Source organism: Rhinichthys klamathensis, unplaced genomic scaffold (assembly GCF_029890125.1).
Source record: "Rhinichthys klamathensis goyatoka isolate OS25496 unplaced genomic scaffold, OSU_Roscu_1.1 h1tg000223l_1, whole genome shotgun sequence".
Taxonomy (NCBI): domain Eukaryota; kingdom Metazoa; phylum Chordata; class Actinopteri; order Cypriniformes; family Leuciscidae; genus Rhinichthys; species Rhinichthys klamathensis.
In genome coordinates this window covers 2,229,008-2,256,468 of record NW_026606747.1, presented here as the reverse complement: position 1 = coordinate 2,256,468, position 27,461 = coordinate 2,229,008, and the positions used below count along the sequence as shown (strand labels likewise).

Sequence of the window (27,461 nt, the reverse complement as noted above, 5' to 3'; positions counted from 1 at the left end):
AATAATTTGTGGAACAAAAAAAGGAGATATTTTGAAAAGTCAAAAGATATTTGGAAATCCCCCTTTTTTATGTTCCCCATAAGTAAGAAAGTCACGGAGTGTATAATGACCTTACTTAATGAACCGTTATGTTTTTATTACCTTAGAATGAGCCATTTATATCTACATACACTTCTCGTTCCCCTAACATTGACATGTTTCTACAGTGGCCCTAAACGGACAAACGCGTTTCGTCACTGTGTTGTTCTTCGTGCAAAGAAGATAGCTAAAGTCAGCGAAGGGTTGCCACCCGTCCCTTAAAATACGGAATCGTCCCGTATTTGTGAAATAAACAGCGCGTCCCGCTTTGAATCAATACGGGACGCGGTTTGTCCCGTATTTCCGAGTTGTCTTAAATGCATCATCACATGCAAATCATAACACCCGCATTCTGTGAAGACTCGTCCTATTCTACCCTTGATTGGGTAATACTCGCTGCCATTGTTGGTTTGATTGGTTTGTTTAATAACATCAGGTTCAGGGCCAATCAGAGTCAGAGGAGGGCGGGTCTTTTGGCAGAGAGTTGATAGCAATGCTAGCTTAGAGAAATCAAAGCACCGTCTCACAGTTCTTCATACGTTAAGGATCTCCCGAAGCAGATAGTCATAGTGTAATGACAGTTTTTTAATCAGCTCAATAATGTTCTGATTGATTACGTTTTCATATGCTTCATACCCTATGCCCATTTGCTAAGAAATAATGTTTCAATGTAAATGAATTATATCCATACATTATGGTATGATTTGTTTATTATAGTTAAGGTAGTCAGACACATGCATTTTTTAAATAAGAGAGAGAGATATTTAATAGGCCTACATATTTAATAATAAAAATGTGCATGTGTGAAGAAAATGACTTATGCTTAACAAATCTAGAGAATAGGTCAATAGGTCTGAATACATAAATAAATAAATACATAAATAGATTTTCTTACCAATAATAAAAATAGTGTTATAATTAAATTTAGAAATGTTTGTAGATTATAGGTTATTTATGTGTGGTATCACTGTTTGGATGGTGTTACATGTTTGAAAGAAACAGCTACTCGGTGCTGCATGGAGTGACAAGTACACTTAACGCCTATAGTCCAATACTGCACAGTACTACTGGTCTACTGATGTTTTTGATGTTCAAGATCCTTTGCTAAAGTCATAGTTTTTTCCAATCAAATTTAGTATTTGTTTGAGTATCAACACATTTGTTTAATTTATAGTGAATAATTTATGGATCTGTTAATTTAATAAGTTAATAAGTTAACATCTCACATACAACTCCGACGAAAGGCCATTTTTTTTGTAATCTCATTGTCACACTTTGTTAACGTTGTTTGTGATAGAGAGTGATTTATTCACAATGATTTCAATAGCAGATAGCTTATTATAATGTCCATTGGTATGATCTTATTACTTTCCTGAAAAATATGTTTTGAGTTATGATACCATTGGCATACCGTCGGGCCTGTGGTCATTGTGGCCCTGAGGGCTTTGGCCCCCGCTGCGGCCGCCGGCAGGCGTCCCTTATTTTTTTGTATTGAAGGTGGCAACCCTATGCACAAATAACAATAATATTCGCAATTGTTTTACTGAATAATTAAGAAAACCTAATTTCTTAAAGTATCTCTGTAAAGAAACATCATTGTTTAACTGGCTCCTTTCTGCCGTCTCAGACGACGACATCATTTCCTGTCGGCCACCATGACTTCCGTTGGGTGCAATTCGCAACCTCACCACTAGATTCCGCTAAAAATGACTGGCAGATATACACTTCTGCATCAGATGCTGTAGGCTCTGCATATGGCGGTTACAACATATCCTACAGCTGTGTCTCATTTTAAAGGCTGCGCCCTCTGGAGGTCACATTTGTCAGCCACATACATCATTGAGGATGTCTCATTTCAGAAAAATTACCATTATGAAACTGATTGTTATTCCTTGTGAGGCATACATTTCTTTACTTTCTTTCTTACATTTAAATGAAAAAGTTATTTTTCTTAAATGAGGCATCCTTGATGGCACAGTAGCCGACTAAAGTATGAGCCCTGGTCCTTGTAGACCCCCAACACTGCTCTGCTATGTCTTACTAATGAAGCACTGCCATAGACTGCCACATCTACAGAAATGTGTGTGTGTGTGTGTGTGTGTGTGTGTGGGTCAGACACAAAAGTAAAGCCACCCTTTAGCCTTTCTCTTCTCATATTGGTCAGTCTTACCATCAGTCGTAATGATTACGACGTTCTGAGTCTCATTGAACTGATTTCTTTTGGTCTCCCTGAGGAAACCAAGCTGACTGTACACCCTTTCTAGGGCTTTATACAGATTGGTGCCTTTCTTACTTCCATGGCCTGAAATGAAATTTAAATGAATTACATAAAACTGGAAACTGGAGTTAGAAAGCTATAATAAAGATGTAGTAAAACACATGGCTTAAAAATGTAAAAACAAACATTTGTACAGTGAACTTACTTTCGGCACTAAACTCCTCTAATTTCCTCAAGATATAATTCACATCTTGACTCTCGATGCTTGTAATGGACACTATTTCTTTGGGCTCACTGGCATATGAGATGATCTCAAACTTCATGTGGACTTCATAGCTATCCAGCTGGAAGATGAACAAAATTGCACAGCAAATTTAATTTTGCACAATCAATTATTTTGATTCAAACACATGATGGCTATTTTATGCTTTAGAATTAGAGGTGGGAAATTAAATAATTATTTATATACATATGTAAGTATGAGGAGCAGTGATGTAGAGCAGGCCTATTCAGTTAGCAGTGTGCAGAACAAATGTGCAGGCATGTTTCAATCCTTTTGTGGCCCATGTAAAATCGGCAGTTATTTCTCTTAGACTATTATCCCTAGTGTGAATTGCAATCTGTATGAATGCACTATTATTTACTGATCAAACACTCATCCCTCATACATATTTGCACATAAACAACATGCCATATATCATACATATTGTTCAAATTTTTCAGTCCATCATAAGCTAACCACAGGCTCTACTGTTCACCACAATGGTAACCTTCAAAACTGCAACAACAGAAACCCATGTAAATCTCAACATAACAGAAGATTAAACACTAAAGCCTGTTTTATGCTTCTGCGTCGAATCGACGGCGTACCCCCGCAGACCTCTCTGCGTCGCCGCGAACCCCTCTCCGACCCCTCTGCCGTAGCTCGACGTGCACCTCCAAAAAATTGTAACTACGCGTCGAGGCGACGCAGACCACAAGGGCTGTGATTGGTCAGATACATCATTTCGGGAGTGAAGCTTTACCGGTTTCCCCTTCCCGCTATACCGCCATTTTTAAAGTGACCACTGCACTGTTTGTTTTAACGATATCAAGTTGAGGAACGTTTGATTCTTCTGCGATTAAATATTTGCAATAAAATCATTTGTTGTTCAACGTCGATTAGCTCCAGCTGCAACAACAATCTCTCTCTTTCGCTCGCCATCAGGCGCGTTTCCATTACAGATTTGCGCAAAACTTTTGCGATTTTTTTCTATTTGTCGATAAAAAACTATTGCGAAATGACGGCGTTTCCATTAACCGATGTTATGCGACTAAAAAAAAAGCCATTATAAAAATCATGGTACCGGACGTTGGTAGGTTTAACGTTATAGCCTATAGCCACCGCACTATACATTATTATTATTAATGGAAGGAGACGTGGTGTGTAATCCAAGCATTGATGGCAGGGAAAGACACGCAGGGAGAGTTCTCCCTCATTTCTGCTCCGAGGTCTTGATTGTGGCATTTCTTTGAGGTTTAGAGTCCATAGGCTATTCCTGTAATTATTGTTTATTTTATGAATTTAATAAAGAACTCTGTCTCGTATTAATTCCAAACGGTCAGTGTACTTTTGTGTCCATTCGTTTTCCCTTATTTAACCCGTAATTGCAAAACGAAAAATGAACTGAATTATTTTTAAAACGCAAAGTTGAACACAAAAATTTTAATTTGAACGGTACACCAAATGCTGCGCAACAAAAAATATATATATCGACGAATTTTAAGATATTTGTTTATGATTTTTTGCCCCTTTATTAAACATTTAAAATATTCACAAATTAATATGGAAAAATTTAGATTTTACTGGTTTTCTAAGGCCAAATTAGAACCTGGAAATTATATTTTTCCCGCAGTGCTGAATGAGAAGACCATAACCACAGCCTACAGAAAGGTGATTTATAGGTGAGTTATAGGCTATAATAAATGTGTCTGAAAAAATAACGAGGCATTTTAATTGTTTATTAATAAACTATTGTTTTCTAAATCAATGTCGGCTAAAAACATATCTCCATCTCCGGATGCACCTTTAGAGAGAAATGCACCTTTCATACCGATAACATAATCAGAAGGTATTAGCTTTCGATTCGAATTTGTTCGTTTTAAAGTGGACATTTCAAGCTTTAGCCTACATAGGCTATATTTTGTTTTAGTTATCGCGCTTCAGTTCACGGAGACCATGAAAGCGCGCCTGATTGTTTTATTTTATTTTACAAAACCACAACGTTTTCTTGTTATTGTGAGTTTACGCAAATAAAAGTAGTTGCGAATAATGTATTATTATTTTCTGTATGACCAGAAATGATAGAGTATTTTAAGTTGTTTCCACTGTTGATAGGAAAATGCAAGTGTTCGCGCCAGCGCGCCTATCCCTGCCATCCAGTGCGCGCTCCGCTTAAACACTTGAATATGCGTCAAAATCTTGTGTTTATTTGTGATAATCTTAGCCCCGTATTATTATTGCCCAACCTGTATTTTGAATGAGATGTGACGAATTGCTTTGTTCCTTTTTTGGATAAAAGCGTCTTCTACATATGTAGCCTAATAAATGTTATAATAATGATGATAATTATTATTGTTATTTGCGGACACGGACCCCAAACACACCGCGTCTTCTAAGTCAGGTGACTGTAAATGCGCAAAACCTTCCATTGCAGTTTTGCTAAATATTTTGCGAGCATAAAGTCTTTTTTTGCGATAAACGGGAGTTTATGCGAAATGGACGTGGTTCCATTGTGCGTATTTTCAATACGCAATTTCAATTTGCGCAATTTGAAGGGTAATGGAAACGAAAGCGGAACCGACGCACGGAACCAAAACAAACTAGCAAAAAGATTCGCGAAGCACACACCCCCCTAGCGTTCTGGCGGTGAAATACACCGCGATGCAACGCAACCTGACGCAGAACCATAAAACGGCCACGACGCCGTAGGAGTGACGGCGTAGCTACGCCGTGGAGTTGACGCAGAAGCATAATGAGGCCTTAACACATCACTCCCTATATTAATTTTGTGCAAAAACGTCTCAGGTTACGTATGTAACCCTGGTTCCCTGAGAGGGAACGAGATGCTGCGTTTGAGACGTGGTGGGAACGCTCTGCGTGATTACGTCGTGATGCACATGTAAAATCAATCCAATGGAAGCCCGAAACGTCATAGGCAGGTGACGTCATAGATCAGGAAACTGTAAAGCACCCCTGAATTCAGACCGCGCCAGCTTCTGAAAAAACCTGAAGCAAGTCGATCAGGGCATGCAGGAAGTATGGCAGGCAAACGCAGCGTCTCGTTCCCTCTCAGGGAAAAAGGGTTACATACGTAACCTGAGACGTTCCCTTTCAAGGGAACTTCGAGCTGCGTTTGAGACGCGGTGGGAACCCCATACCCACTACGCCATAGTGACAAATGCCCGTTCTGTGTGAAGTCCTTGCACACACTAAGAAGCAAGCAACCTCGCCCCTGGAGTGGAGAGGTCAAGGTCATAAAACCTGACAAATGTATGTGGAGAGGACCAACCTGCCGCATTACAGATATCAAGAAGGGAAACACCCGAAATTAAGGCCGTAGAGGCCGCCATACTCCTTGTAGAATGGGCCCGTACAGCCATAGGTGAAGGCTGACCGGCCGCTTCATAAGCCATTTGCTCATTACCTGTTTAGATGCAGGGCATCCTCTCTTGAGTGACCCAAAGCAGACTAACAATTGTTTAGACTTACGCCACAGGGCAGCCCTGTGAACGTAGGCATCTAATGCCCAAACTGGACATAACAGGTTCAGTTGTTCCTGATCTGGGGTATTAAAAGGTGGAGGATAAAAGGCCTGCAGCACTATTGGGCCCCCAACATTAAGTCAAAGTCAAAGTCAAAGTATCTTTATTTGTCTCCCCAAGGAGAAATTAGTTTTGGATAGAGAGATTGCTACATGAAGATTTCAACAAAGACAAAGCACAGGTATAGGGTTAAAACAGTTGAAAACAAAAAAAAGACATACAACATTAAAGCTACTCAGAGAACTGTGCAAAATAGCAAATCACCAAATTCCTAAATTCTGCTCATGCAAAAGTGATATCATATCATGTCCATGCATAACATTCAATCACAGATATACAGTATCCGGCTATACAGAATTAAAATCAAATTAAAAAACAAACAAGTACATAGGATATTCAAGCTACCCGAAGAGCTATGCAAATTGCAAATCACCTTTTTCTAAAAACTACTTATACAAAATTAATATCCTAACATGATCATACATAAATTAATCACGGATATAAAAATATATTAATAAATTCATAGTCACATGTTCATCGCTGATCATTTATAAGCTTAATTGAGAGAGGAACAAATGAGCGCTTATACCTATTATGTTTGCACAGAGGAACCCTGTACCTCTTTCCTGAGTTCAGTAACTCAAACTCTGTAAACAACGCATGAGTATTATCAGATATAATGTTTTTAGCCTGCCTAATTGTTGTCTGGTCAAAAAGCTCCTGTGGGTTGAGGGGTGGCGATGTACCCATAATTTTGCCTGCCGTCTTGACCAAATTAGAAATCTGAGTTTTTGATTTGACTGTCAAATTTCCAAACCAACTGGTGATACCATATCGAAGAATGGACTCTATTGTTGCTCTATAAAAGATTAACATAATATTTTTACAGACCCCAAACACTCTAAGTCTACGTAAAAAATAGAGGCGCTGATGAGTTCTGGCACAAACATTTATAACATGTGTGCGCCAACTCAAGTCATTATCAATAGACACCCCTAAGTAATTAAAAGATGTCACCTGCCTGATATCATGACCATGAATGACCACAGGGCTCTGATCTCCAACTGTTTTGGGGTCCACCAACATTTCCACAGTTTTTTGTGTGTTAATCTGAAGTTGATGTGAATCACACCAGTTGACAAACTTGTCCACTGCAACTTGGTGGATATTCATGTTGCTTTCTTTATTGAGCAAACTAAGAAGGACAGTATCATCAGAGAATTTGACTATATATTGGTTTGGCTCATAGCTGACACAGTCATTAGTATACAATGTAAACAGGAGAGGTGAGCTAACACACCCTTGGGGGGCGCCAGTGCTGCACACCGCTAGATCAGACAGAGAAGAGTTAAACTTCACCTGCTGTGGCCTGTTCGACAAAAAGGAATGATACCATCTGATTAAAAAAGGATTTACTTTTAGCTGAATTAATTTCCTAAGAAGGATGTCTGGCTGGATTGAATTAAAAGCAGAACTAAAATCAACAAAAAGCAGTCTAGCATATGCAACAGGACTTTCAAGGTGCTTCAAGGTTAGGTGCGTTATTGTCGATAAAGCATCACTTGTACTACGTTTTTTTGTATAAGCAAATTGGTATTTATCTAAAAAATTTTCCACATCTGTGTGGAGTTTCTCTATCATAAGCCTCTCTAGAGATTTAAAAACATTGGAAGTAATGGCCACTGGCCGATAGTCATTATTCTCCTGGGGGCATACCTTTTTGGGTACTGGAATGATGATAGATTTTTTTTTTTTTTTTTTTTAACTGGGACCATAGGAATATAACCCGGTCTAGGGTAGAGAAATGCTTTCACCATACCAGGTGCAAATTCCAGAAATGAGGGAGCAACCGACAGGACATGCAAATCTCTTGATAGATGAAATAGCAAGGAGAAATAAAGTTTTTAGAGTGAGGAATTACTCTGAAACATCTTCAATGGGCTCGAAAGGAGCCAAAGCCAGACCCTCAAGTGCAATGGCCAAATCCCAAGCCGGTGCTCTAGAGTGCAGTGCAGGTCTCAACCTCAGTGTACCACGGAGAAAACGAGTAATAAGAGGATCTCTCCCGATAGAAGTACCCCCCGAGGGGTGTGGTAGGCAGATATAGCCGCCACGTAAACCTCTAGGGTAGAAGGAGATGACCTAGCAGAGAAACGGTCTTGCAAGAAATCAAGAACTGAACCAACAGGGCAGTTAACAGGATCTAAATGACGTTCACCACACCAGGTGGAGAATAATTTCCATTTCAATGCATATAGTTTTCTCGTGGAAGGAGCTCTGGATTGGAGAATGGTCTCAACGACCTCAGTCGAGAGACCGGATTCTATGAGCCGGGCCCCCTCAGAGGCCGAGCCCACAGTATCCAAAACTCCAAATGAGGGTGAACTCCCAGGAGCAAAGATATCGGGAAATGCGTACCGGTGTAGCGTCAACCACACCTAATACATCACATCCAGTCCAAGCGGAGCTGGATGTGTGAGGGAGAACCAAATAGAGCAATGCATTGTACAAACGATGTGAAAGGTCGACTTGACTTTAGTTTGACCAAAGTTCTCCCTAAGAAGCTCCACCACCTCGGGGTTGAAGTCTTTAATCCCTGGGCCTCAGCCCCTGCCTCAACAGGATATCTGCTCTGATATATACGAGACCAACAGTGTGTTGTTCGCCATTCGCCGAGCGACCACTCATGATCGCCCCCACTTGTGAGGGAAGTGGCCCAACACTGGGCCTGGGCGAGGAACCAAGGTTCTTCCACATGACCGAGGCACGAAGGCATAGCCGCGTGACCTTGATCATGCGAAAACATATTTCCCTTCGGAGAAAACCCCTTGGTCCCGAGCCACCACTGCAGGGGTCTCATGTGCAGAAGGCCAAAAGTAATTACGTTGGACACAGCTGTCATGAGACCCACCAGTCTGAAACTGTTTCACAGTGAGTGACTGGCCTAGATATACCCCAATACGGCTGTGAGAATCGCTACACCTAGAAAAGTGGTCGTCAGAGCACACTCTTCTTGGCATTGAGAGGCAACCCAACATCCTTAATGAGACAGAACGACATCTCGATGCCGAACTGCCATAAACTCAGATTGAGCTAGGATCAACCAATCATTGATGTATGATAATACGCGAATGCCCTGGAGTCTCATAAGAGCCAGAGCTGCATCCACGCATACTGTAAAGGTGTGGGGTAATAAACCTAGGCCGAATGGAAGAACCCTCATCCTCTTTCGGAAACAATGAGGTAATGGCTGTCTGCTGGGAGGAGGAACCCCTTCTACAGCTCCTTTTGCAGAAGTGACAGTACTTTCTGCTCCATAACCAAAGCCTGCTCGGTGTCCACCAATTAGAGGAGGACCCCAGAAATCTGGGTGAACGAGAACCGAACTGAATTCTGAAACCCTTTTCTATAGAGTGCAGGACCCACTGAGAAATATGTGGGAGTAGTTTCAACGCTGCCAGAAATTCTACTAGGGGAACCAATCTCTCAAGACTGGCCTCTGGATTTGTTTGAACAGTCACTACGGCGCATTGAAGCGGCGAACCGGCAGGGAACAACCGAACTGACCATTCTACGACCCTCCTCGGAGGATCGCATGGGGACACTGACACCTCGGTGCCCTGAACGGCGAACCGGCAGGGAACAACCGAACTGGCAGCGCTGCATCCCTCCTCAGAGAGTTGCACCCCAGAGGGCGCAGAGGAAAAACGATTTCTCAAAACCGTCCCTTGGTTAAACAGTCACTACGGTGCCCTGAAGCGGCGAACCGGCAGGGAACAACCGAACTGACCGTTGTACGATCCTCCTCGGAGAGTCGCACCCCAGAGGTCGCCGAGGAGAAACGATTTCTCAAAACCTTCCCTGCCCCGGAGGAGCCCTCAGAAGCCTGATAGCCTCGTTTTTTGCGACAGGACTTCTTGTCTAAGCTTTATTAGATATGATGACAGTCCTCAGATCTTGCCTACCTCTAACTAGCTTAGTTCCTACGACCCTCTTTGAAAGATCGTTGGAAAAAGCAGGCACTTCGGCGCCCTGAAACGGCGAACCGGCAGGGAAACCGAACTGACTGCTCTTCATTTTTTCTTATTTGAAGGCTCGTTTGGGGACACTGACACCTTGGTGCCCTGAAACAGCGAACCGGCAGGGAAACCGAACTGGCAGTGCTGCGACCCTCCTCAGAGAGTCGCACCCCAAAGGGCGCTGAGAGGAAACGATTTCTCAAAACCGTCCCTACCCCAGAGGGGACCACCCTTAGAAGCCTGATCGCCTCGGCGTTAGGGCTTCTTCTTTGTCCAAGCTATGTTAGAGATAAAACAGTCCTCATATCTTGCATGTCTCTAACTGGCTAGACTGCGACCGCCACCCAGGTACCCCTCAATTGCAGAGGAGCCCGAATGGTCTGTTTTGCACTTGTGCTGAGAGGAGCTTAATAGGCCGAGACTGCTCCCGCCCAGCAGTCTCAGGAACATTAGATTGGTGAGGAAGAAACCTCTGGAACGCCGCTGAATGGTTTATTTCTTAGTTTTCTTGAAAGCGGAGCGTCCAGAAGAACAGACATAATTATATGTTTATTTTCCTTTATCTTTATATCAGAAAAACTTATATATATATATACATATATATCACTCTGTGGCCACCAGCAGGAAACAACCGAACTGGCAGCACTGCGACCCTCCTCAGAGAGTTGCCCCTCACATTTATCCATGTCCTTATATACTTTACCCACCAGCGCTGCCTAATAAAAATTAATTAATTATTTAAGATGGCTGGTGGGTAACGTCGGGGTTAATAACAATGACGCCGATTCGGGAGAGAGAAAGCTCGCAAGCGTCTCTTTAACCCGAGGCACTGTCATACTATGATACTTAATACCCAAACTTTACTATAGTTAGACATCTGGGGATTAAACACATAAAATACAAACCGGTTTATTCCACGATCTGGACACCTCAGTGTGGAGATAGGGAAAAAACCACAGTCCCCGACGAGGAGGCTGAGATACAGAGTTTTCCTGTTTTAAGATACAGTTCATCTTACAAACTCTTCTTTATTTTCAATCTCATAATGTTCAGCTGTCCAGTAAATATTTGACTGGCAACAGCACTAGATAAAACCTCCTTTTTTTAAAAACAAGCTCCTCTTTATTCAGCAGAGTTATGAGCTGACTTATTTATTCATTGAAAACTCAAACATCTGCATTTTTCTTAAGATTTATATTTGTTTTGTTCTCTTTCTTTTTAAACAAAACACGAACGATACCAATTCCTCGGAACTGGAAATCGCAGCACACTAGATCTGGCATGTGAAAGCTGAGAAAGGGCGGAGCCTGTCCCAACCCACGCTGTCAGATCCGTTTGCGAACCCCGAAATGCGAGCCGTCTCCATGCCTCGGCAACAGAGAGACCCGCGCAGGGAACGCGAACCGAACCGTCCTCCTCGAAGAACGCCCGGCGGGAGCGGAGCGTCCTCACGGACAGCCTCTCGCAATGCACAGTCAGATCCCTCGAGAACTGACTGTTGGCATGCTCCACTCCCAAACAGCAACAAAAAGCTGATGTGTGTCCCCGTGATGTAACGAGGGCAGGGAACAACACAACGTCTATAATCTTGCTTGCTCGCCATAATGATAGATAGTGATATATATTGGGCTTGACAAAAAACAATAAAGAGACAAGAACAGATTTCACAGAGAGCGCTTGCTGAAGGTTACAGAAGCTGGCGCGGTCTGAATTCAGGGGTGCTTTATAGTTTCCTAGTCTATGACGTCACCCGCCTATGACGTTTCGGGCTTCCATTGGATTGATTTTACATGTGCTTCACGACGTAATCACGCAGAGCGTTCCCACCGCGTCTCAAACGCAGCTCGAAGTTCCCTTGAAAGGGAACTCATACAATAACACTTAATTTCAATATGTGTTCTCCTTATGCAGTTTGACGCTAGGCATTCTGGACACTAGAACTCTGCTGCACTCATTTAGTTCAAGTTCAGATTAAAATAATCCGCTAATAAATAATAATAATAATAATAATAATAATAATCTAGCTTCATGGATTCTTTTTTTTTATCAACACTTAAATGTTGGGTATGTTTAATAAAAAAGCTAAATTTTGGACACATTTTTTTTGTCAAAGGCTTACTTTTCATTCTGTAGAATAAGGCAGTTTATTTGTATGCTGTTGAATGTTTAATGATCGAGTTATTTTACATGAGCGTAAACAATCTTCTATAACATGTGTTCTGCTTCTCCTCCTGTGTTTTAATCCGGACATTCTGTAATCATTCAGAAGATTTGTGATAGCGCCCCCTACCGTATAATAGCGAAAACATGGATTGCCGGAAAATTCTATCAATGGCGGGGAAGTGTTGTGTCGTGAATGACGGAAAATTCCATCAATGGCAGTGAAAGAGTTAAGTACAATGAACCTTCAGTAATATTTGTGTGAAATAAACTTTCATTTGGTTAATTTCACTGTTCGGGTTTATAGTGTAGGCTGAGAGTCCACCCTGAGCTGGCTCACTTGAATGCCATAGGTATTATTGCCAGAGTGTATTACACCGGCGTATTTCAAAAGGGCTTGAGTATTTTCAGAAAAAGGTGTTTCCCACAGCATCAGCTGATGCAATGTCTCATTCATTCCCTAATTTCAGGGAACTGAGGTTATGTAAGCAAGCAGAGATGTTTTGCGGACAGTCTGGGAGGATAACTCAGTAGTACGCTGTGTTTTTATCTCATCAAATCTTCAGACTGCAAAATCGAAACTCGGTTAAAATAAAAGGATGTGTGCCAGATGATCCAGGTTCTATAGGTAATGCCATTTGCTCACCAGGGCTGCATTCAGCCCCGACAAAACGTTGCACAACGTTTTTTAAACAGAAACGGTGATGCGTTGAACACACTGTTCTGATGACGCAAGAGTTGCAACTATTGGCGCTTTTCCACTGCATGGAGCGGTACGGTTCGGTTCGGTACGGCACGCTTTGGCGCTTTTCCACTGCATGGTACAGTACGGCTCGGTTCGGTACGGCTCACTTATGGCTCATTTCCACTGCATGGTACGGTACGGTACGGCTCGCTTCGGCTCGCTTTAAATGGTACCTGGTCTGTTGAGGTTCCAAGCGTACCGTACCGATACTAAAATGTGACGTGAAAACACTACAGATCACTGATTGGTCAGACAGACAGAATCGTCACTATCAGCGTCATTGTATTTGCGACACGAGACACTAAACCCACTAGATTTCAATAGCCAGTAGACAACAGCCACCGCTGTAACACCTGTTTTAAAACTACTTGCTTGACTTGCTTGAAGAAAAAAGAAAGAAAGAAAACTTCCATAAAAAAGAAATGGCTGAATCATGGTCAGTGGACGAAGTGCAGACGTTCGTCTCGTTGGTTGCCGAGGAGCGGATAAACTATAACGGTCTGACTATAATCCCACCCACTTTGAAGCGGTACTAACTGCAGTGGAAAAGCAAACCGAGCTAAAGCGAGCCAAGCCGTGCCGTGCTGAGCCGAGTCGTACCAAGCAGTGGAAAAGCGAAGCGAGCCGAACCGTGTCGCGCCGAGCCGAACCGAACCGTACTGAGCCGTACCAGCAGTGGAAAAGCGCCATTAGGCAGCTGAGAAAGGCCATTCTTTATGTTCTTTGTAAAGAATTTTCGGAGCCTGAGGAAGTCGGTAAAATATGTGTTTAATATTACAAAATATGCCCGATGTTACAGTTACTGCACTTGCCGACCAGAACACAAGAGAACATCCCAAACGAGTGAAGGGATTTGTGGAAACTGAAATGGAAGCACACATCTTACTAGGGCTGTAGCGATACACTAATCTCACGATACGATACGATACACGATATTCGGCTGACGATACGATATATATCACGATATTCAGCCAACGATACGATTCGATATAATTCGATACACTTACATCATTTTCTGAAAGATTTAAAGGGGACAGAGTGATTTTGGTGACATCTTGTGAGTCTTCCATTTACTTGGATTGAATTAATTGAACTGAAAACTGAAAACATAATTTACACAATATATGTCTCTGACTGGGCAGAGAGTACAGCTTGCAAATGCTGGACAAAATGAATCAAATATGTGTAGAGAAAATTAGTTCTATTTATTGAAAGACAACAGTGCAAACTGTAGCTTATAAGCCTTTGTTAATTGCAATACTGCACTTTATTTACTTTTCAATGGAGAGTTAAAAGGTGCAGCAAGTGGCCTGTTGTGAACAGTTTCTTTGCACTGCCTTTTCTTTGACAGCTTTTTTAGCTTGACACTGAACATGTGACGTGCTTCAGTTGTGCGCGAGGTCAAGCCGTCGCACGTCAGGGAAACTCTCTCCGCGCTGGCCAGGGAGGCTTTGACGTGTGCTCTTGCCTGAGTGTACAGCCTGGGAATGCAAACCTTGATGAGGTGTTCGCGGGTTGGAATAGGATAGCGGGGCTCCATCGCATTCACCATGCGCCTAAAGCCGGCGTTTTCCACCACCGAATACGATTTTTTTTACATTTTTTTTTTTTTTACTAAGCCTATTTAAAATCGTATTTGATTGCAGAGCGCCGCAGCGCATTCACGCAGCACTACCTCGCTCTCGCTCTCTCTCTCTCTCTCTCTCTCACACACACACACACACACACACACTCATCCGTACCTCGCGCACTTTCTCACTCACGGAACACCGCTGCACAAATCTGTCCAACACAGCGCTGTCAATTTCGGAGACCCAGCTTTAAAAAAAGCTACTAGCCAGCATGCAAGGAGCCTAGCCAACAAGGAGAGCTAAGTTGTTGTTTGAATACAGCTGGATTTTCGTCAATATCGATGCACGCGCGCAGCTGGCCACTAGCGGCTGGCTGACCAAATCACTCTTCATGCAACGCGAACGGGTTTAACACGGGGGATTTGAATGGGACTTATGTATCGATACTCGCGGCCTAAAAATCGATACTTTCTTGGGAGAAAAAATATCGATTTATATCGCAGAATCGATAAAATCGCTCAGCCCTACATCTTACCTATTTCAGACTAAAACACATCTATTTAGCCTCACATACTGACTTTATTTGTAGCTCATACTGTTTTAATACCCTGTATTTTCTTTCTCATTTTTAGGAAAAGCACTTAATTACCATTGTTTATTTCTATACCAAATGTCATACACTTGCAATGAAGCTAAACATATAAACAACTACATCATTATGTTGATATCCTATATTTTTACTATAAAACTTACGACAAACATGTCTTCTAATATCCTCAGTTTATACCGAGCTGCATCGAACACATTTGTAAATTACTTTCCTTGAACCCATTGTGTGAGTTCACTTTAATGCCGCGTGCTTTATATACATGTTGCTGCTGATTGGACTGCAGTTCTGACACACCCACCAAACAAGAGAAAACGTATCTCAAACCCCGTTGCACACCGGTGCGAACCATTTCCAGGAAACATGACGTTCCACCCGGAAACCGTAGCAAAACGTTGCGCACCGTTTTGAACTTGAACGTGCCCCAGTTCTGTGTTAACTTCTGATTAAGGTTAATTGTTTTACAACCTTTAGTCTATGGTCCTCCATGTTGTAGCCTATTTACGTTGATATACACTTTTTCATAGTTTTTTGACACTTGTGAATCTATTACACTGGTGGTGATGAGCCCATAGGCTTTATGTGGACGGCCAAGCTGAGGGAACACAGAAGACAGGAAGTCTCGATTTGACGATACCGATAGGGAGACTTATTTGAGCTTTCCAAGAATCTACGTAAACCTCAATCTCCTCTCTAATACTTGATGCGAATAAAGTTATAATCCAGGCATCAGTCAGTTTAGCGAGGACCGTCTGTGCATTCAGCCTCTAATACAGGAGATGGACAAAAAGTCTGTCAAAACACATCTTGAAGAACGATATACGATATATTTTAACAGCATATTATTGAATTTACATTTATTGAACAACTGAGCCTATCACAAGCCTAGCGAGGAATCTTGCTATCGAGTCAGCACATTTTTGCCATCTAGACTTTTGGTCCATTCACAAAGGACACACCACTGAATTCCATCTGCACTATTTTTGATCTCGTGGTCTGTATGCATATGCATCAGATGTACACATGACGTTAACAAGACGTCAAGGGCCTATACCATGAAGCTGGTTTATGTGGCTAGCCTGGTATATTTTAGTTTAGTTTGCACCAAACTTGGGTTTCAGGGACCATGAAAGTGGCTTGGCATTTAGCGGTGTTCATCGCCATAGTAACTTACGCTCCACGGCTAAACTGCTCCAAGGCAGGTTGTTCCGTGTAAGAGATCTCAAACCAAAATTTGACCAATTGTGTAAAAAAGGCTTGCAGTGCAGCGGGAATCGGAAACTGACGCTGAAGTTACAGCAGTATAAATTGTTTATATATCGCATTGCATATATATCGAAGTGTTGTGCGTAAATGCAAAAGTAAGTTTGCAATCCTTAATTATACACTCGATGAGGACTGCATTCGCCCTTGTAAACAAGTCATTATGCCCGTGATGTAATGATATAGATGTGTGTGTGTATTCCAGGGACGTGCGGTCAGGGTAGGCAGGGTAGGCAGTGCCTCACCAAAGGAAATGTTGACATTACATTTATTAATTCCAAGAGTTTTATTAATTCACCACATTATTAATTGCATTTATTTTATTCCAAATATTAATTTTTGTAACAAAAATTTTCAGGAATACACATATAATATACTCCTTTTGCCATTGTTTGCTTCTAAAAACCATTGTTTCATGCAGGAAATTCAAGGCCATGGCCATTGAGGCAGAGGTTAGCAGTGCCTCTTTGGTCCATAGAACGTAGTTTACGTAGATTTGCGCATGCGCACTCGGTTCTCATTGCTGTCTTGCATTATCAACATTGAGGCAGAGACCGAGCTTGCTTCATGTCACGTTGTAACACTAGTCTGATTTCAAAGACAAAATGAAACACAAAAAAATATAAGGGGGGAACCACATCCAAATATAATTGCCAAACACCAGCTCAAAAGAAATATCAAAATAATATATCACAATGTCATAAAGCAACAAGACTCTACAATCACTCAAAACCAAGCCCCATGAGTTATTTGATGTTAGCTCAGTCCAAAAGAATTTAACCACCCAATCATAAAATAATAATTTGGATAATCTGTGTGTAATGGACCTAAAGAACCTGTAATCCCGCGATGATCAATCCAATTGTCAGTGCATCATAGTTCAGTTCAGTTAGTTCATTGGCGGCCACAGTCTCATCACAGCAAAAACTCACTCAGTCAAAAATTGTAGTCCTAAGGCAAAGTTGAAAAAGGGAAAAAATATAATCCACCAAGTTAATCCACCCAAAGAAGATTTGATGCTGGGGTTGCGTCCGTGTTGAATTCGATGATTCCGGCTAGCACTCCAAACAAACCCAATTGAGGAAACATATATGGTCTACATTGAGCATTGCAAACACACTGTTCCTCAATGAGTAACCATAAAGAGGCATAAAAGTTGAGCCTCACTCAAAACCCCTCTTAATTTACCAGACTCCTCCAATCGAGCCACCACATGGCTTAAAAGCCAGATCACCCATTCTACTTCATATCAATATTCTAACCCCCTTACCTGAGGGCGTTGCCCCCTGGTGACCAGGAAGAAAACTACAACACAGCTATAGTCAGCCAGTAACAGTGAAAACACTCTGGAACTGTTACATACCCCTCCCTTCTGAAAAAGGCTAGACAGCTCCAAAAAAGGGTTTTAACTTCTCTACATGATAGATCTCAACATTCTTTGGCTCCTGGACCATTTGTACTCTGTAATTGACTTTATTAAGTTTAGACACAATTTTAGCAGGACCTTGCCACTTAGGAGCCAACTTTGCCATATATGCATCACTTGCTCGAGACAATGGGTGAGTGAGTACCCATACTAAGTCTCCTTCCTCATATTGGACTGAACTCCTTCTGAGATCATAATACTTGGCCTGTCTCTCCTGGGCTCTACTCACATTTTCTTTGACACATTCCAACAAGGCCTTCTGTCTCTCAAGGGTGTTATAAGCCGCTTGGTCAGGGTCTGGAGGCTTATGGACAAGACGCTCAAGGGGACCTTTCAGTTTTCTGCCAATTGCGATTTCAGCAGGCGTGTGGTCAGTGCTCTCCTGCCATGCCGAATTTAGGGCATACCGAAACTCTGGGATACACCTATCCCATTGGCGATGGTTCTCTCGCACATATGAGGCTAACATGGACTTAAGGGTACGATTAATTCTCTCAGTCAAATTAGTCTGAGGATGGTAAGCCGTTGTAAGTTTCTGGACCACACCCCACTGCTTACAGGTGTCATGAAGCAGTTGGGAGGTGAATTGAGGTCCTCGATCTGAAACTAGATATGCTGGGGTACCCCACCTGGTAAAGATTTCCTTCGTAAGGACATTTGAAATCAAGGGTGTCTTTGCAGACCTTAAAGGAAATAACTCCACCCACTTACTGCAATAATCCACAATCACCAGCAGGTATTCATTCAGGCGAGTACTTTTGGGAAAAGGCCCCATTAGGTCAATCCCTAACATAAAGCCTGGTTCAACGATGGGAGTTGATTGAAGTCGGCCTGCGAGTTTGGTGATCCGCGGCTTATACTGCTGACACGTCAGACACTCTTTACAGGTCTTCCAGACATCCTTCCGAATCTCTGGCCAATAGGCCACCTCCAGCAATCTGCGCAAGGTTTTCATGCGTCCCAGGTGTCCGGACAGGGGGTTTGCATGGACAAATTGAAGACACTGCTCTCTGTATTGTGTAGGAATGATCACTTGGAAAACTTGACCTCCATCTTTATCGACGGTACACCTAAATAAGTAGTCATTTTGAATAACATACCGGGTGCGGTTTGGATTTGCATCATCAATTTTGGCTTCATCCCAGAGAAGTTGAAGAGAAACATCCTCTTTCTGCCCACGCTCTATGTCCTCCCAGTTCAAAGGTAATTTACATGGGGCACTGACCGCCTGAGAGAGAGCAATTGTCCCAGATATTTCTTCTTCCATTCCACGTGACAGCGTGTCAGGGATAACATTGCACTGCCCTCTACGGTACTTTACCGTAAAATCGAAGCTTTGAAGCCGAATGGCCCATCTTGTTAACCGGGATGTGGGTCTTGGATGATTAAAAACCCATGTGAGGGCAGAATGGTCTGTAAGCACATCAAAGTGCCGTCCTTCGAGGTACTCTCGCCATTTCTCCACGGCCCATACCACAGCGAGACACTCTTTCTCAACTGTGGAGTATGACTTCTCAGCACTTTGCAGCAGCCTGGAAGCATACGCTACTACATTTTCCCCTTGTTCAGTTTCTTGTGTTAATACTGCTCCCAAACCAACGTTACTGGCATCTGTTTGCACTCTGAAGGGCCGACTGAAATCTGGAGGTCTAAGTATAGGGGCTTTCTGCAGAGCTCCTTTAAGCCACTCAAACGACTGTTGGCACTCCTGAGTCCATACCCATAAGACATCCTTCTTTTTCAGGGCATGAAGAGGTGCTGCCCGCTCTGAAAAGTTAGGTATGAAGCGATGATACCAACCCACCAAGCCAAGGAATCGCTGGACTTCCTTCACATTCTTGGGTGTTGGGAAATTATGGACAGCTTCAACCTTAGAGGGCTCGGTCTTTACTCCTCCTTCTGAGATGACATGACCCAAAAACGAAAGGGACTTTCTTATCAGGTTGCATTTTTTCAAGTTCAAAGTCAGACCAGCAGCTTCCAGTTTTGTGAACAACTGTCTTAAATGCCCAAAGTGCTCCTGAACATTGGCCGAATACACAACAATATCGTCTATATAGACAAAACAACATTTACCGATGAGCTCTCGTAGGATGTTATTCATTAATCGCTGGAAAGTCAAAGCAGCATTTTTCAAACCAAAAGGAAGACGAATGAACTCAAATTGGGCAGATTTGGTGACAAAAGCAGTTTTGGGAATGCTATCTTCCTCCATACAGACCTGCCAATAACCGCTCTTCAGATCTAAAGTGCTGAAAACTGAGGCTCCATACAAAGAGACCAGTATGTCCTGCACCTGAGGCATAGGAAAACCATCTAGTGGAGTTTTTGCATTTAAGGACCTGTAGTCTACGCAAAAGCGCAAACTACCATCCTTTTTTGGCACCAGTACAATAGGTGCAGCCCACGGGGAAGTGGATGGACGAATGATTCCCTTTTCCAGCATCTTCGACACTTCGTCCTCAATCAATTTTTGCTTGTGAACTGGGGTAGGGTATGCCCGTTTCCTCACTGGAATTTCATCACTGGTGTTGATGCTATGCCTGATCGTGGAAGTTCTTCCCAGTGAATCTGTACACACGGTAGGCCAATCAAAGAGAAGGCTTTCTAACTGATGCCTCTGGGAAGGTAAGGCATCTGCTGAACTCACAAGGTCTTTAAGGATAGTTCTGGTGGCCTCATTGATCTGAACAGCAGGTAGTGCTAAATGTAATCTGGTTGCAGTTGGAAGAAAGTCAGTATTATGTGAAGATGAAATGGAAAACTGATGCAGCTTATCCTCTCCCGGCAAAGAATATGTTGCGCCACGGACGTCTAAGACCATACCCGAGACATTCAAGAAATCAAGGCCTATTATCAACGGAAAAGTTAAATCACAATCTCTCATGACGTAAGCTTTAAAAGGATAAACATGGTCATGCACTATACATTCTAATGTTACCTTTCCTAAGGCATGCTGAAGGTGTCCATTGGCAAGGGAGAACATCTGCCCTCTGGCAGACTGCCAAGCTTCCTCTCTTTCCCTGATACGATGCCAAAGAGATTCTTGTATCAAAGAGTAAGTGCTGCCTGTATCTATTAAAGCTTCAAAGGGATAACCACGAATAACTAGAGGTAATGTCAGAGGAGTTATAGAACACTCACAAGTTCCATCCAAGAGAGCAATAGGTTGACTATCGTGATGACCTCGACCGGCTCTTCCAACCACAGCAGGTTTTCGTGATTGCTCAGCCTGCCTCTGTCTCCAATATGCTCTCTCCTCATTGAGGTCTCTCTCCACCAATGTTCCAACTCTAACCATCTCGTCCACTGTGGATACGGTACCCCTTAGTACGCTAGCAATACGAGGATTGCAGTTTCGGAGAGTGGCTTGTAGAATTTCTCTTTCAGACATAGAAGGTTTCAGTCTTAGGCACAACGCTCTGTATTGATAAACAAAAGTGCGTATACTTTCTCCTATTTCCTGTTTTCGCTCCCTGATTTTTCTTTCAGCTTCGACTTCATGGTCATCAGGTAAGAATGATCGCAAGAAGAGGGTCTTAAATTGAGCCCAAGTTTTTACCCGGGTTTTCTCAGCAATCCACCAGTCTTTTGCTGTGTGGATAAGTACTGATGGAAGCATGGATAATATTTCTGTACTACTTAGAGGGTGGATGGCCAGATATTCATCACACTTCTCTAGGTAGGCTATCGGATCTTCTCCTTCCTGACTGCTGAACTTTGGAAATTCAATTTTGATGGGAGCACTAAAATGAACTGATCGCTGACCAGTGTCAAAAGGTGGGGCTGAAGTTACAGTGGGAGTGGACATGGAATATGGAATGGGGAGTACATTGGCCTTTAACTGTACATCTCTTCGTCTAAGGCAGTCCATAACGGCATTTCCCAATGATTGCATATTCTGCTCAAGAAGCTGTTTCACTCTCTGACATTCTTGTTTAGTCCCATCAAGTATGGTTTCTGCCAACTTCTTGTGCGACCTTTCTAGGGCATTGACTTGAGATTCCAAATTATACATCTGGTCATGCTGGTTTTTAAATTCATCAAGCACCTGTGTTTCAAAGTCCTTAATGCGACACTTGATATCATTCTCCAACCCGCTCACTTTTTGTTCAACTTGGCTTACCCTTGAGGCGATCACCATAGATATCAGACTCTCATCATCCTCTATTGGCGGTGGCGGTGGCAACACAGCTAGCTCTTCTCCCTCTTCACCCTCCAACACGGGATCCAAATAGAGACTACTGAGTGACTGTATGATATCTTGCAGGGGTTCACGATGCACAGTAAAAGCATCTGAACCATAATCTAGCTCTATTAGACCCTCCCCCACTGTCTCGGCAGGATCAGCATCCATTTTGGAATGATATGGGTAAACTACCGTATAAAAATATAAGTTGGTATTAAAGCAACATAAATGACTGAAAAAAAAATAAAACGTAGTACTGCTCAACTATAAACAGTTAAGTATACAAAAAAAAATACAATCGTTCGTGCAATACCCAGTACACTCAAACAAATAAATGAAGATTCTTTCAACTGAACTGGTTGCCTTTGGAAGGTCCCTGTTCGGGCGCCATTTTATGTAACACTAGTCTGATTTCAAAGACAAAATGAAACACAAAAAAATATAAGGGGGGAACCACATCCAAATATAATTGCCAAACACCAGCTCAAAAGAAATATCAAAATAATATATCACAATGTCATAAAGCAACAAGACTCTACAATCACTCAAAACCAAGCCCCATGAGTTATTTGATGTTAGCTCAGTCCAAAAGAATTTAACCACCCAATCATAAAATAATAATTTGGATAATCTGTGTGTAATGGACCTAAAGAACCTGTAATCCCGCGATGATCAATCCAATTGTCAGTGCATCATAGTTCAGTTCAAATTTAGTTCATTGGCGGCCACAGTCTCATCACAGCAAAAACTCACTCAGTCAAAAATTGTAGGAGCGAATAAGCTGTTTTTGTACTTTAAAGCTGTACTGCTGACATAATGTTTTCTGACTGTAGCATATTGTGGTGCGCCGTCACCAGACCAAAAGTGTGTGTGTGGCTGTCTGTGCACGTTTGCACATTTTGAAGGAGTGACTAGGCTGCTTGTCGGTTCGTTGCACCGCGCCGCTTCCCTCTCTTACTGTGTCCCGCACAAAACATTTGTTTGTTGTATAAATCATAAGATAGATGTGTCCATTCATTTGATTATTAGATTTGATTGTGCATTAGCCTCACAAATGACTGACTTTGCTCTGTATGGTGATGGTGCCTGATATGAACTTGGGTTGCTACATTAACTGAATGAATATATGAACATATATGCCACATTGATAGGTCACAGCCTACCCATGACAAGATTTCACCGCACGTTACTGGTGTATACATACCCATCGTGTATTCATGACTGTAACTCTCTAGTTTGTATGTTTATATACATATCTTTATTATTGTCCGCACTAGAGTTACACTTGCTTTATTATTACATCATGTTATGTTATTCGCTGTATTTTTTCTATACTTAATGGGAGAATTGTTGTAAACAATTTGCTGCACGCATGCGGTCTCATAACCCAGACAGAGCGGCGCCATACAAACTTTGCAGCCTTACAAGGTGTCAGGTTACAGCTGTGCGTTGCATATAATATAGAAGTTACAGCCTACCTTACATTTGCTCTTAGTTTTTTCTAATAATGTTCATGTTTAATCATTAATCTTGTTTTTTTGTGCTGTATAATTGATCATATGTTTAATTGTTGTAATTTATCATCATTATAATTTATAATCACGTTTGTGTTACTGTTTATTTTATAGAAAACCACAACCATGCAAACCAGTCTGTTATTCCCAGAAAGTGCATCTTTGTTTTCGTCTCTAATCGGACAGCCTTTGATTGGTCAGCACCCTGAGCCGGCAACTTGTGTTTTATAGTGAAGTGATACCAATCAAAAGCATTTTTTTCAAATTAGCTGTGAAACTAAACTAGCTTAGTCGTTCTTCTCTCTGCCATGTTTAAAATGTATTGTCTACCCAACTCAGTAAACTCAGATATCAAAATGATCTCAGTTTCCCAGTAGTACGACTTGAGAGGGCATTCATGTCCAATTCCTGAGTAAGAAACTCATATTTACGGTAATTCCAATAGCATGTGAAGTCAGCATAAAGCCAGAGTTTTGTCAACTCGAAACTATTCCTCTAACCCTGAGTTTGTTCAACTACCATTATGGTACGAGCCTGTGGTCTTTGGCCATCTACATCTAGCTGTTTTAGAGAACACATTCCTATTAAATGAGTTTAACGTTTTGTTTTAAATAAGTATATTAACATGTTTAATTGACAGCTTTTTGTAATTGTAAAAAATGTTTTAATACATTTTTGTAATTTTGTAATTTGCTTTGTCTTCTAATTTTTCCAAGTTATAAAAATACAGACCTTACGGACAAGTTCAATAATGGCAGTTTTTGCTGTCTGAAAATTCTCCTTTGAAATGCTTCCTGATGTGTCCAAAAGGATGAAGACATTCAGCCGACCATCTTCAACCCTGACAGTCCTACCCAAATATTTCCCTATGATTGTGCAATAAAACAAATGTAAACAGCCATGTAGTAAAGGTTAATGTTCCTTACTTGTGTAAAATAATTTTTTTTTTTCAAAAATGTCTCTTTTCACCTTTCTTTTTAAAGTTAGGGTGTGACACATCCGTCAAGCTTGCTTTTGACTCGCGCTTCCTGCCTCTCTTGTGGCCAACTAATATTAAGTTTTGCCACAGCCCGCGTCACAACCTCCACGAGCTTATCATAATTAGGCACAGTTTGAACTGAGTAGTGTGCCTCGTCCTGATCCCCCGCCACGATGCTGAGCACGTCTAATTCCTCAGAATCAGACAGCCGCAGTACCGGGTCTGCATCCCGATTTGGAGAAGCCGGTAGGCGGGCTCCCGAACGGGGAACAGGGGAATCTGAGCTATCAGATGAGGATCAGTAAAGTGCCTCTGCAGTCTCGATCCCCTCTGCAAGCTCTCTTTGCGATCCCCACGATCTAAGCCGCCACATCGCCTCGGCAGGACCTGAACCACGGGGTGCGCGTACCTGACCATCTTCATTAAATAAAGCCAAGCGGGAACGCAGCACTCTGATGGAGAGTGATTCACAGTGGCCGCAAGCAGCCCCCTCGAGGGCTGCCTGGGCATGCTGCATTCCCAGACAAGACACACACATCTCGTGTGTGTCCCCACCCGTAACATAACTAGGGCAGGGCAACACACACTTCCTGAACTGCTCACTTGCCATGATACAAATTGTTGAAAATAGGACAAAACAACACCAAATAAGACAGACTGTTTCACACAACACAGAACACTTGCTGAATAGCGAAAGCTAACTCTGCTGTGTGCCGGCGTTCCTTTGTACACATCCGTGTATGCCGTCACACGCTACGTCATCACGCAACGCCTATAGGATTGGTTTAGTTTTTATTCATGATTCAGACGTGCTACGCTGAGGGGCGTTCCCCTAGCGTTGTCACCGACACAGTTCGAATTCCCTCGAAAGGGAACAAGCCCAGCCCACGTAAAAAAACAAAAACAACCACAAGTAAAACAAAAGTAACGTAACGCATTACTTTTCTAAAAAAGTAACTAAGGAAAGCAATCAGTTAATTTTTAAGGGAGTAACGCAATACTATAATGCATTACTTTTCAAAGTAACTTTCCCCATCACTGGTTATTAAAGCATCAACATTCACAAACCACTGTTAATTTATCATAATAGCAAGCATAGACTACTGCGTGCATGGTTTAGCATGACAGAATGCACCCAAGTACGCTCCCTTAATAATTCCTAAAAATCTTAGTTCATCGCGCTCTTACAAAGCTCTGTTATTATCAATGAAGCTGACTAAACAATTAATATTTCATAACGTCTACACTTTGTTTGTTATAATCAGAGGATTTGCCGCAGTGAGGGGATTCTATCTTAAATGCATCTGATTGGCCATTGCGTTCAATGACATGACATGACATGCGTATGTCTGTGATTGGCAACATTGCACAATGCTGCAAAAACATGTTATAAATAGAAACTCTGCCTGTAACTTGTTTTTATTTTCATTTTAGTTGTTCTTGTTGCTTTTGTACGAGTCCCGCGATTCGTTTTATTCTCCCGCAACCCGCACACATACCTTACCTCCCCCATAAATCTAGTCCCGCGCCGCACTCTGTTGCGTTGTGTCCCGCGGTAGGTTTTCATGTCACCAAAACGCAGTTGTCGTATAAATGAACAGCCAAAACGCATACAAAGTTTTCAGTTTTTAGTTTAAACGGTGTTGTTTAAACAGCCCCTGAATCTCCAACAGAAAACATCTGCCTAGTTTGTAGTAGGCTACAGCCATTATTTACATAATGTGGCTACATCACCATGTAGCACATTTGCATAATTTACACATGCTGCCTCTTTGGCTCGTCCTCAAACAAAGGTAGTTATAAGACCAGGAGAAGTTTAAGAAATTAAGAATTTTTAAAAAAAAATTAACTCAAGTAAAACTATTCTAGTAGACCATCTTGAAAAATTATGAACCATGTAAATATAATGTTTCAATTAAGAGTAATGCGGGAGTAGCATATTATAAAAGATAGTAAAAGAAAACAAATCACAACTTCATTTGTATGTTCTGTTTGGAAACAAAGGAATATAAATGCTTACACTGGTCATCACACACTGGTGTTGCACCAGTCCATCCACCCCACTGAGTGCAGTTCCGCTCAGCAGATCCAATCAAATCAAATCCTTCATGGCATGTAAAGGTCTGTTTTTCTCCAAACTTGAACCACTGTTTCCTTGGCCAGAACTGCCCGTTGTCAAGCTGAAGTTGAGCAGGGCAAAGAATCTCTAATAGTGATACAGAAACATGGGTGGTTAAAGTGGAAGCAAAACATGTAGTCTGTAGAGCTTTTCACACTTAAAATTGTTAATCTTTGGGTTACCTTTTTCCATGTTTCAGACTGTTCAATTTTTACCTTGTGTGAATTAATCTTAGGTTTTCAGGATTTATGCAGAGCAAAGGTGTTAAATGTACTTTTATTATTAGTCCAGTCACTGCAACAGTGTTTAAACACATTTGTTTGCACTGTGGCAAAGATAAAGAGTAAAAGACTTCACCTGAAATCAAATTCACTAGTTTTGTTAATCAATAGTGTTGTAGTAAGATAAGCAAATATTGTCTCTGAAAATGATTTTGCATGGGGAAATTTTAACTGTCACACGTAGACATCAAAACTTGGCAATGGTGACAGTCAATAAAAGATTCATGCCGCAGTGCATGCTGGGTACCAGCATAGTGCCAAACTCAACAATGTCGCCCAACATGCATTTTGGCATGGGTCTTTTAATATGAAAATGTTTGACTTCAAACAATGTTAGGTTTTGAATGACAAGTGCTGATGTCTAAGCAAAAATCTATTGAAATGTTATATCCTTCAGAAGCAGTGTCTGCCCACTTCTCCATAAGTAGTGATGGGAGCAATTAAGTTTTTTTTAAAGTTGAGGCTATAAGTCTGCTTCAGTCTTGTTC

General features: G+C 41.9%; 1 protein-coding gene across 1 annotated transcript in view; it reads right to left on the bottom strand.

The window, feature by feature from the left end:
• Positions 1-27,461, bottom strand: part of si:ch1073-280e3.1 (complement factor B) — a 66,950-nt gene that overhangs the window by 20,501 nt on the left and 18,988 nt on the right. Inside the window, exons 4-8 of the mRNA XM_056264628.1 lie at positions 26,594-26,779; positions 24,564-24,641; positions 24,327-24,460; positions 2,502-2,640; positions 2,249-2,380 (exon numbers count right to left, since the gene is read on the bottom strand). Coding sequence (XP_056120603.1) covers positions 2,249-2,380; positions 2,502-2,640; positions 24,327-24,460; positions 24,564-24,641; positions 26,594-26,779 — 669 coding nt within the window. The remainder of the gene's footprint in view (positions 1-2,248; positions 2,381-2,501; positions 2,641-24,326; positions 24,461-24,563; positions 24,642-26,593; positions 26,780-27,461) is intronic.